Source organism: Hemiscyllium ocellatum, chromosome 10, assembly GCF_020745735.1.
Source record: "Hemiscyllium ocellatum isolate sHemOce1 chromosome 10, sHemOce1.pat.X.cur, whole genome shotgun sequence".
NCBI lineage: Eukaryota > Metazoa > Chordata > Chondrichthyes > Orectolobiformes > Hemiscylliidae > Hemiscyllium > Hemiscyllium ocellatum.
Genome location: NC_083410.1, coordinates 93,327,938 through 93,340,545, shown reverse-complemented (window position 1 = coordinate 93,340,545; position 12,608 = coordinate 93,327,938). Strand labels below are relative to the sequence as shown.

Below are 12,608 nucleotides of genomic sequence, written 5' to 3'. Positions count from 1 at the left end.
AGAGGGATCGTTGGGAGTTCTTGTTTTTTCAAACAGGGTGTACTGATGCAATGTAGCATAGTCATTACTTTATTGCATTAGGTCATTTAAAAATGAAGTAAGTTATATTTGCTCCATATGGTCATTTATAATAAACAAAGAAGCTTGATTTACAAATGTTTCTTGAATCTGTATTTGAAATTGTTGAGAAACAAAATAGAACATGCAAAATACATGACTGTCCAGCTTGTGTCTGTAGCCTTATTGTTAAACCCTTGATTATTCTGTGTAGTTAAATAACTATTGGGATGTTCTCCGAGCACTTTACTGCCTGAGACAATAGTTATGATCTGACGTCGTAATGTACTTCCAAGCTATTCTTGCCTTGTAGCCAGGTACTGAACAAGTGTTCAGAATTGAGCTCGACTGGGTAGATCTAGAAGGGTGTATCCCTTGACAGGAGAGATTTAGAACTAGCAGGCATAATCTTAGGTTAAAGGAGTAGATTGTTTAGGATTCAAAAGGAGGAATTTCTTCAAATGTTTAGACTTCTCCACCAGTGAGGGCTGTGGATTCTTGGTTTTTGAATGTATTCAAGACTGATTATCCTTAGTTGCTTTGAGGTGATGATGAGTTTCACAGATGGTGTGGTTGAAAGGACCCAAGGAACTTGCCAGAGCACTTCAGAGAGTAGGTGAGAGTAAATCAGGTTTTGAACCACAGTCCAACAGCTTGTGATAAACTTTTACCCTTAAGTTTTGGTTTTTATGTCTTATATATGAGCACAATAAGTTTCTCTAAATATTCTAAAGAAAAGTGAGCATTGGTCCTGTAGGAAATGAGTTTGGAGAATTAATCATGAAGTATAAGGAGATGGCAGATGCGTTGAACAAGTATTTTGCATTCACTACAAAGGATCAAGTTACATCCCAGAAACAGCTATGTTGAACGAAATGGAAGGGACGAAGCTTCTCTAATCTTAATCACAAGGAAAGTGGTATGCATTAAGTTGTCTATGCTATAGGCTAAAAAGTGTCAGGGTCCTGAAAGAAATGGCCAGTGACATAATTTTTGCATTGGTTTTAATTTAAAGTTTCCTATATTCAGGGAAAGAACTCATTAGTTTCGGAAACAGTAAATTTAATGTCTATAAATTCAAAAAGCAGGAAACTACAGACCAGTTAGCTTACCGTCTATCATTAGGAAAAACATTAGAAAGCTTTAGTAAGGAAATTATAATTAGGCACTTGGTTGAGTCTGCCTGATTATCTTGAACTTAATGTTATTTTATGAAAGGGAAGTCCTGCTTACCAACTGTTGGACTCCTTATTTAAGGAAGGATGTAAGCCAGTTGGATGGAGTTCAAAGATTTCCAAACTGATGCCTAGAAACAGGGTGTGAACACACAGGGTGTTTCATCTTATGAGGCACAGTTGGACTTGCTGGGGTTGGATTCGCTGGAGTTTAGAGTAGGATGCAACTTGTTTGAAAGGTTATCAAGAGTAGCTGGAACTATATATTTGAGGGTATTATTAGATTAGGCATTGTCTTGTTACGTGGTGGAGCAGGCCTGAGGGTCCAAATGGCATCTCCTTCTGTGTTTTTTTTGTATAAACAGTCACACTGCAATTACTTCCTCTCAGTGGAGATGCTAGAGGATCATTACATGCAACTACAATATGATCAATTCATGTACCATATATGTTTGTGTAAATGTCTAATTTTTAAGGCTACTTTTTAAGGTTAAATTTATAGGGTTGACTATTACATGGATATTACTCTTGAGGGGCTGAAATTCATGCTACAGTCCAAAATTCCATATTGTTAACAGAAGCCCAGTTGATCTCGAAACAAATAAAGAAAACAATGAGCAACAGTAATTAACAGATAAAGACAATAGAAACAAAAATGAATTAGTAAGCTTTTATTTGTACATTCAAAAAATGAAGTAGAAATATAATATGGTTTTAAATCGCAAATACATGTTACATCTTAAACCTGTCACATACGAAAGTTCATTTAAATCCTGCAAAATTACCTTGTTAATATCTTCAGCATCGGATTTATACTCATCAGGATGAATGATATCGTATGGATCCTCTTCAGCTTCACTGTCTGTAGTTAGCGGTAGCACATCATCGACTGCTGCTTCTATGTCATCCCGTAGATGATCATCTTCTGTACCGTCCAGTGCATTCAAAATTCCACATTTCTTGAATGATTTGAAATAGTGACAGCTTTTATTTATTCCATGAATCAATGATCTGTTCACAGATCAGTGGCAGTGATTGGAGTCTCCATACTGTCTCCTTTTTGTGTATGTTTTTTCTCCATCACGTATCTGGTTATTCCACTTCATTCTCATCATATCCTTAAATGGCTTATTGATACCAACATCTACTGGTTGCAAAACACTGAAGTCTGCTGGAAATTACAGATACGCCAATGTTATGTGATCGGATGTTATCAAGAATATTCTTTACTAAATGTGATCAAAAGCATTCCCAGACGAATGTGCCCTCTTCCTTTGCATAGTCCACCAGGTCGTAAATTCTAAGCTTCCTTTATCCATTTTCTGCATCTACCTTCATCTGTCCAGCCTTGTACATGCATAGGGACAACATTTCCCTCTGGAAATTTCATCCTTGGCAAAGGTTTTCATTTAAAAACTGCTATCGGTTTTAACTTAGTGCCATCAGCCATACAAGAAAGAACTAAAGTAAACCTACATTTCTCATGGCCAGTGGTTCTCACCAATACTGTTTTTTTTTCACTTTTTTTTGGTTCACAGTTCGATTCTCCAGCATGTCGAGAGTAGTAGGCGTTTTGTCCATGTTTCCAATGCATGATAGCCTACCTTCTGCAGATTTCTGAATACAACCTGGTAAAACTGTAATACCTTCTAGTTCAGTAGGCAGCTTTTATGCACTCTTAGTTCTCTGCCAAACTACTAAGTCATGTCTTCTCATGAACCTTTTGCACCATCCAGCAATTGCCTTAAAATCTAAAATTCCATCCTCCTTTTGATTTGTTCCGTGCATAGATTTGGATGGCTTTACGCCGAACACATTTTTCATTTTGGTGATTTTTCAGGGACCCACTCAGCAACTTTTATCTCCAATTGTTGCCACATGCGAGGTTTACCTTTGTTAGCACACTTTTGTTTTAGCATTATCTGAAGTTGGGTGGATATCTTTCTCCAGTCTCTCTCAAGGTTCTCCAAAACACACAATTCTCTTACTGCTATATAGTTATTTGTCTTCTCTGCAACTTCATTAACTTTCAGTTTAAAAGCTGCTGAATTTTTTTTTTGTTTTTTCTGGAGGGCATTTTTACACTGGAATTTAAAAACCTCAACTAGATATGTAACTGTATTCCACAAAGTTGGTTGTGACTTGACCTTTTTGCGCCAAGTTGGTATGATTTACGTCAACACACAGCATGAAAAAATTCATTTCCTCATCACAGCATTTTCATACAATACCTTGACTGTCAAATATCAATCAGTTATCTTTGAAGAGCAAGGATCGACTTTTACAAGGGACAATATGGAAAATCTCAGAAATTTTGGATGACTCTACAACTTTTACACTGACTTTTAGTCGAGCATAAATGATGGTTGCTATCCATTACAAAAAATATATAAAGGTGTAAAATTGGAACTGAATTATGTCTGAGTGCCTTGTCCAATAATCCTACGCTCAATGCTTGGTTATAACTCCATTTGACCTGTCAGCAAAGAAAATAGATTGGGGTGTTTCAAGTATGTGGGATATTGTCCATCACTTCTGTTGTGGTGCATGTCTCGATGGAGATGTTGCAAAACAGAGCAAAATTTGCCTTTGATACTGGGCTTGAAAGTGTGACAAACAGTGAGTTTGATATCAGTTGATTGCAATAGTGGATAGATTGCAGTATGGTAAACAATTGACAGAAAACAATGGAGCAATTGGATATTTTGGCAGAAAGCATGTGAAGGGACAACATGTAATTAATGGTACAATTCTAAAGATTGCAATGATAGAGGGACATTTTGGATTTGTAGGTTATGTTATTAAGCACAAAAGCAGAGATGTTATGCTGAGTCTATAGCCCACCTACTGATTGTTGTTCAGTTCTGGTGACTACGTTATTACATACCTGAAGAAGAACACTAAGGTCCTTGAGGGGTTGCAGACGAGATTTGAGTAGAGTGATTTCAGGAATGAGAATTTGGGTGTAAGGTTACATTGGAAAAGCTGGTCTTCTCCTCCTAGAGACAAATAAAACCACAGATGCTGGAATCCAAAGTAGACAAGCAGGAGGCTGGAAGAACACAGCAAGCCAGGCAGTACCAGGAGGTGGAGAAGTCAACGTTTCAGATGTAATCCTTTTTTCAGGACTAGGGGTGGGTATAAGGGGAGCTGCAGATGAAAGGGGTCGGGTGGGGGGGGGGGGGGGGGGGGGAAGCAGGGTGATGCAGTGAGGATAGGTGAAGACAGTTAGAGGGTACAATCTGGTTGGTCAGTGGGAAGAATGAATCCGGTCAGTAGCTAGAAGGGAGGGTCAATGAGAGGAATGGGTTGGAGGGGGAGGTGCTGGGGGGAATCCAGCGAAGGGAGGTTATTTAAAATTGGGGAACTCATTGTTGAGTCCTTTGGGCTGTAGGCTGCTCAGGCGGAAGATGAGGTTTTGTTCTTCTAGAGGCAAAAATAGAATAAGGGGTGATGTAATCATGGTGTGCGAAATCAACCAGTTTAGGTAAGGTAGTCAAAATTTGTTCTTATTCGTTGATAATGTAAAAATGAAAGTAATAGATTTTTCTTTTTGTCGAGATTCAGGGGACATGTGAAGAGTGCTTTTATGTAGCAAGTGATAATGTCATGAACTTTGTTTCCATCGCTTGCATTTGCAACGGAAATACAAGATTCCAGCCAGAACGGGAAATTAACTCAGTGATATGGCTCCACTCTGAACCAGATGGACCATCTAGCCACTGACCATGTCCCCAAGGAGTCAGAATTGCTGTTAACATACTCTTAGCCTGTATAGTGTAGGCTGGAGTTATGGATAGTGGCTTCAGTTACTTCCATCACATGGCTGATCAGGAATCTGCCTGGCTCTTAGTACCTGCCATTGGTATATATTTTGGAAGTATTTGTCACTTAACCTGTTTGATTGCATTATGCACACTCCGTTCCTTGGCCATTAAAGCATGGAATGCAATTTGAGCCGGAAGCTTCTGGTTCAGGCAGAATGAGACACCACACCACGAGACAACTTCCTCCTTCTGTGCAGCAGATTTGTTTAACAGATGCTCATGCCATCTCTAACATGACTCAGTATTCTTCATTTTGTATTGATCCTGCGCCTTAAAATTAAGAAAAATGAGTGCTGGTCGCAAATAAAAATAAGGTGCAGATATTCATGGGAAAATAGTTGGGTTTCAGCCTCAGTGTTAAGGAAAGGGAAGCCCAAATGGCGATCGGATATATCCAGTCATTGGAGATCAGACCTGATCATGCATTTATGTTCGGGAGCAATAATATGCTTTTTGTTGTAAAACAATATAACTCTTGAAACAGATAGACAATGCTAGAGCAACTCAGCAGGATTGGAAGCATCCGTGGAGAGAGAAAGTGTTAACATTTCAAGTTGTCTTTATAACCCCAAACTTGCTAAGAATAACTAAGGCACGTCTGGGAGAAAGGGTAATGTGCTGTTATGGTCCAATGATATAAAGTTTATTTGTGAAATAAGAGCACCATAAACTTGTTGGGTCAAAGCCTGTATCCAAGATGTAAAATTTGATATTAAATAGCAATGTTTAGTATGTATTATGATATGAAACTTGGGCGTATATTTTTGGATGACTTGTGGAATATAAAAAGGAAAGAAGCTTGATGATTTTTAGAATTCAAGTTCCTACTGTTTGGTAACGTGCCATTAGACCCAACAAGTCCACACTGACCCTCTGAGTATCCTACTCAAACCTGTTCCCCTCCACCTATTAATCTGCATTTTACCCTAACTAATGCACCTGGCCTACACATCCCTGAACACTATGGGCAATTTAGCATGCACATGTTCTGATCACATTTCTGACCTCTGTGCTGCAAAGTTCTGCTGAAGTCCAGTGCAGGCCGAGGCACTTCCAGTTAGGCACTTGTTAGCCACTGAGTATAACAACTTCAGACTTCCTTTGTGTCATGCCAGTCTGTATCTTTTCATGTTCTGCTTTCTGTCCGAGCTGTCCTTTATTCTGCCATTAACACTTAGGCTGGAACAATATTTTTTCTTTACTGTCACCATTAGCATTTACTTTGCCTTGTGTTCCAAGATTTTTAAAAAATTATTATTTAATTCTTTCTGCTTTCTAATCTGCCCCAGTCTGTCTTTTTTGGGTGGATCATGGAAAGCTGTAAAAACATGTCAGATTTCTACTTCCCTTCTCTATTGGACTTGAAATATCAACTCTTTCTCTCTGACCGCAGGTGCTGCTAGTTTTTATTTTAGTCATTTCTTTTTGTGTTTTAAGTTTCACAACAGACGTTTGAAGGAGGTATCGTTTCTTTGGCCTGTACTACATGGCACGGTGACTCGAATCTAACCAGATGCTCAGTTTTCCTAGCCTTACTGCGACAGTATGGTTTTGTCATGTGCATTTCCTGAAACACCATAACCATTCCTAGCTTCCTTCAAGATTACTTGCAGCACTTATAGAATGTTTTAAACTGTGGCCAAATGTGCTTGGTTTAAAAAATAAAGGTCAATTTGAGTGGTTTGCTTTTCAGTGTGAGGCTTTGGCAAGATTTTGTGAAGGTACCTAGATACTGTTGAGTTATGATGCATCGGTTTGCTAAAGTTGTTTGATATTCTAACCAAAATGAAAGATGATGCACCTTGTATCCCCAACTCTCTCTAAAAGATGTAATTTGAAACTGATTAAGGAAACCGCCTTGACTGAAATCATGTAACTACAAAGTCACAATGAATGTACCTAATTGATATTTATGTTGTGATCTGTTGTTCACCACAGCATGCATATGCCCTGGAACTGCTACATGATCAATTATATGAAGGGGCTAAAGCACTTGATGTGGGATCTGGCAGTGGAATCCTCACTTCCTGCTTTGCTCGGATGGTAAGTGGCTGTTCCGTAAGTTGCCAAGTTGAAATAGGTTTTGCAGAGCATCTCTTGGCCCGTTCATTGAGTAGGTTTTCAGGAGCGGGAAAGTGAACAGCACTAAGGATCCCATTTGAAGAAAATTGTACTACCTTCAGGTCGCTGCTATTTATATTAAATAACCTATTACTGTGAAATCTGAAATATGTCTCCTACCTGCATTTGTTACCCAATTCTGCCATGGTGGAATGAATGCCAACATCATTATTTCTTTGTCTGGTCCAAGCACCTGGCAGGCCCTCTGAAATGTATGCTGTTGATCCATATTATTACAGTGCCACGAGAGAGTATGGTTTCCGTCACAAAAGTAATATTGTTTCAGTGAAAATAGTTGAGAATGGAGTTACTCTATACAGAATTCCCTAACCTTCGGTTTCCCCCGCCCCTCGCTAGAGTAATAGAAATGTACAGCATGGAAACAGACCCTTCGGTCCAACCTGTCCACGCTGACCAGATATCCCATCCCAACCTAGTCCCCTATGCGAGCACCTGGCCCATTTCCCTCCATATTCATATTCCTTCCTATTCATATACCCATCCAAATGCCTCTTATATGTTGCAATTGTACCAGCCTCCACCACATCCTCTGGCAGCTCATTCCATACACGTACCATCCTCTGGGTGAAAAAGTTGCCCCTTAGGTCTCTTTTATATCTTTCCCCTCTCACCCTAAACCTATGCCCTACAGTTCTGGATTCCCCAATCCCAGGGAAAAGACCGTGTCTATTTACCCTATCCATGCCCCTCATAATATTGTAAACCTCTATAAGGTCACCCCTCAGCCTCTGATGCTCCAGGGAAAACAGCCCCAGCCTGTTCAGCCTCTCCCTATAGCTCAAATCCTCCAACCCTGGCAACATCCTTGTAAGTCTTTTCTGAACTCTTTCAATTTTCACAACATCTTTCCGATATGAAGGAGACCAGAACTGCACGCAATATTCCAACAGTGGCTTAACCAATGCCCTGTACAGCCGCAACATGACCTCCCAACTCCTGTACTCAATACTCTGATCAATAAAGGAAAGCATACCAAACGCCACCTTCACTGTCCTATCTACCTGCGACTCCATTTTCAAGGAGCTATGAACCTGCACTCCAAGATCTTTGTTCAGCAACATCCCTAGGACCTTACTATTAAGTGTACAAATCCTGCTAAGATTTGCTTTCCCAAAATGCAACACCTCGCATTTATCTGAATTAAACTCCATGTGCCACTTCTCAGCCCATTGGCTTATCTGGTCCAGATCCTGTTGTAATCTGAGGTAACCCTCTTCGCTGTCCTCTACACCTCCCATTTTGGTGTCATCTGCAAACTTGCTAACATTACCTCTTATGCTCGCATTGAAATCATTTATGCAAATGACAAAACGTAGAGGACCCAGCACTGATCCTTGTGGCACTCCAGTGGTCACAGGCCTCCAGTCTGAAAAACAACCCTCCACCACCACCCTCTGTCTTCTACCTTTGAGCCAGTTCTGTGTCCAAATGGTTAGTTTTCCCTGTATTCTATGAGATCTAACCTTGCTAATTAGTCTCCCATGGGGAACCTTGTCAAACGCCTTACTGAAGTCCATATAGATCACATCTACTGCTTTGCCCTCATTAATCTTCTTTGTTACTTCTTCAAAAAACTCAATCAAGTTTGTGAGGCATAATTTCCCACGCACAAATCCATGTTGACTGTTCCTAATCATTCCTTGCCTTTCCAAGTACATGTACATCCTGTCCCTCAGGATTCTCTCCAACAACTTGGCCACCACTGATGTCAGGCTCATTGGTCTATCGTTTCCTGGCTTGTGTTTACCGCCCTTCTTAAACAGTGGCACCACGTTTGCCAACCTCCAGTCTTCCGGCACCTCCCAAGCAGTTCTAGCAAATTTCTCTGCCAGTATATTAGTCCCCTTCCAATTTAGGTGCAATCTGTCCTTCTTATACAGGTCACTTGTACCCCAAAAGAGATTCCAATGATCCAAAAATATGAATCCTTCTCCCATACACCAGCTCCTCAGCCATGCATTCATCTGCTCTATCCTCTTATTCATGCCTTCACCAGTTTGTAGCACTGGGAGTAATATAGATATTACTACCCTTGAGGACCTTTTTAAATTTCTGCCTAATTCTCTGTAATCTCCCTTCAGAATCTCCACCTTTTCCCTTTCTATATCGTTGTGGACAATGACCTCTTGCTGGCCCTTCTTCCCCGTGAGAACATTCTGCACCCTCTCTGAGACATCTTTGATCCTGGCACGAGGGAAACAACACATCATTCTGCTTTTTCTCTGCTGGCCACAGAAACGCCTGTCTGTACCTCTGACTACAGAATCCCCTAACACAATTGATCTCTTGGAAGCCGATGTATCCCTCGTTGCATTAGAGCCAGTCTCAATACCAGAAATGTGGCTGTTTGTGCTACATTCCCCTGAGAATCCATCACCCCCTACATTTTCCAAAACAGCATACCTGTTTGAAATGGGTATGTCCACAAAAGACTCCTGCGCTAGGTGCCGACCTCTCTCACCCTTCCTTGAGTTAACCCATCTATGTAATTGTATCTAAGACTTTTCCCCTCTTCCTATAACTGCCATTCATCACATACTGTTGCTGTTTCAAATTTCTCATCGCTTCTAATTGTCTCTCCAGCCAATCCATTCGATCTGATAAGATTCGCATCCAACAGCATTTATGGCAGATATAATCCGCAGTAACCCTTAAACTCTCTTTAAACTCCCACATCTGACAAGAAGTACATATCACTGCAAAGGCCATTTTTGCTCCTTCACAATCTACAGACTCAGAAAATAACACCGTCGTATTCCTCCACAAAACACTGCACCAGGTAAAATTAATAGCTATTGCTTATATTTTAAGTTTAATCAAGAGATTTATCTCCAAAAACATATGGTCAAGAAAGAACCCACTATACTCACTTATACAGCCTTTCCCTTGGACAGATTTAAAACAACAATTAACTTATCTGATTCTGTGCTGTGAACTTCGCCCAAACCAGTTCCTCCAAGATTAGTTGTGAAATTCACTGTTTGTTAATTTTCCCAGATGTAGTCCGATATTCAGCGACACATGAATTCAAAAACAGCAAAGGCAGTAACTGTGCAGGTTTTTTCTCTCGCTCGCTCTCTCTCGCTCTCTCTCTTTCTTTCTGTCCTCACCATGTGCTTCTTTTGTCTGCTCTTCTCCCTTTTAAAACTGCTGTTGTTTTCACTTTTTTTTCCCCAAAGTTCCAAAACAATGCAGCAGCATATAAAACAGTAATTGCTGCTCCTGGAATTTGAAGAAATCACCTCCAGCACCTAAAATACCTCAAAAAAAGGAGCAGCTTTTACAGCAAGAACTTTTTCCCCTCCTCCATCTTGGATTACCCAGAATCATGAAATATTCATGTTTCTGTCCTACACAATTCTCCAAAAACTGTAGTGGTAAAGTTGGAGGAGGTATTAAATAGAAACTTACTCATGTGAGCAATAAGGTACAGCTGTAATTATGAATGACTTATATCAGCATATAGATTGCGCAAATTAAATCTGTAACAATTCCATAGATGAGGAATTCCTTGAAAATGCATGGGATTGTTTTCTGGATCAATACATTGAGGAAACAACTAGAAAACAAGCCATCCTAGACTGGGAAGTCTGTAATTGGCTATGCAAGCTGTGCAAGGTCCCTTGGGTAAGAATTATCATTATATAATAGAAATCTTCATTATGTTAGAGAACGTTGGCAGGCTGTGTTATCAAGCCAGGGTTGGATCTGAGAGCACAGTGCAGTCAGTTCAGAAAGAGATAGATTAGAATGGGTATGTCAGGGAAATTGAGGCAACCAATGTCATGTTGACAGTTCTTAATGAACATCTTGAGTGCAGTAAAAGGCCAGAGGGATGGGTCCAAGTGAACGGAAAGTTTTGAGGTGGGTGAAGGAGTTTGATGGAGAGAGTACTCTTGCCCAAAGAAATGAAGGAAGAAGAGTTCAACATAACCTATTTGGTTTTGGTCTCCTTATCTGAGCGAGGGTATTCTGGCCATGGAAGGAGTGGAACGAATATGTACTGGATTGATATAAGTGAGAAACAAGATTGGTTAAAACTATTCACTAGAATATAAAAAAAATGAAGGTAATCTAATAGAAACCTATAGAATTCCAAAGGAACCAGTCTGGGTAAATGCAGCAAGGATGATTCTGATGACTGGGAGTGCAAAGCTAGGGGTCACAGTTTAAGCATATGTGTAGCCCTTTTGGGACTGAAATAAGAATTTCATTTTGTCCACTGGTGAGCCTGTGGAATCCTTTGCCAGTGGTTGTCTGAGGCCAAAACATTGAATGTTTTCAGGAAGGAATTAGATCTAATTCTTAGGGCTCAAGGGGTCCAAGGGTATGGGGAGAAAGTGGAGTACGGAGTTGATGATCAGCTGTGATCATGTTCAATGATGGAGTAAGTTAGAAGAACCAAATGGTCTCCTTCTCCTATTTTCTTGCTGTTAGATACCAGACAGAATGATGTTTTATTCGGGTCTGGTCTCAGGAGTCAGTCTACTACATATTTGTTGTACTCCTTCCACAGTGAGAATATCCTTCCTCAGTCCAAAACCAAACACTCCAAGTTTGATCACGCCAAGGACCTGTACAATTGCAGCAAGATAGCCCTGCATTCAAATTCTCTCACTATGAAGGCCATTGTACCATTTGCCTCCTGTAACTGCATTCTTCCTTTCACAATTGTTTTCCTTTTGTGAACCCAGCTTGTGTCCCTTTCAAATCTACAGTAAAGCATCATGCAAACGTTAGATCAAACCTACCACGGAAGGGAAAGGAATGGTTTAGAAATTATGCAGATATGTCTTTTTATCCAGGTCGGTCCAAGTGGAAGAGTGGTGGGAATTGAGCATATTAAAGAACTGGTAAATGACTCCATAAATAATGTTAAGAAAGATGATCCAACCTTGCTGTCATCAGGAAGAATAAAGTTTTTAGGTGAGTGAGCAGGTATGTGTGCATATCTATCGATGATTAACTGGAAAGTGGTACCACAAAATTGAATTTCTGTTTGAACTGTTCAGCTTCTACCTTTTTGGTTTTAATCTGAAATAGTGTGTAAAACCTGTCCTCTGCAACTGATTAATGGGTGCAAATAGAGCACAATAGAAATACCTTTTTTTTGAAAATTGATTTGTTCTTTTTGGAATCATAAATGTTAAAATTCCTCCTTTGAATAATTTTAATTGTTTGGTATTCAATTGTTGTTCATAGTGGGCGATGGGAGACAAGGATATCCAGAGGAAGCCCCTTATGATGCCATCCATGTGGGGGCAGCAGCAAGCATGGTCCCACAGGCAGTAAGTCATTCTCAAACAGTACTGTACACTGGAGCAGGATGAGGTCTCTACATTATTCTGGTTTTTTTTTCCTGTGTTGACTGAACTGAAATCGCAATAAGTATGGAACCATCTGCTCC

At 40.1% G+C, this 12,608-nt stretch overlaps 1 protein-coding gene across 3 annotated transcripts in view; it reads left to right on the top strand.

Annotated features, from left to right (window-relative positions):
* The window catches only part of pcmt (protein-L-isoaspartate (D-aspartate) O-methyltransferase), a 57,347-nt gene that overhangs the window by 25,528 nt on the left and 19,211 nt on the right, over positions 1-12,608 (top strand). For all 3 annotated transcript variants that reach the window (XM_060831734.1, XM_060831733.1, XM_060831732.1), the window contains 3 exons: positions 6,998-7,102; positions 12,007-12,127; positions 12,404-12,489. In XM_060831734.1, coding sequence (XP_060687717.1) covers positions 6,998-7,102; positions 12,007-12,127; positions 12,404-12,489 — 312 coding nt within the window. The remainder of the gene's footprint in view (positions 1-6,997; positions 7,103-12,006; positions 12,128-12,403; positions 12,490-12,608) is intronic.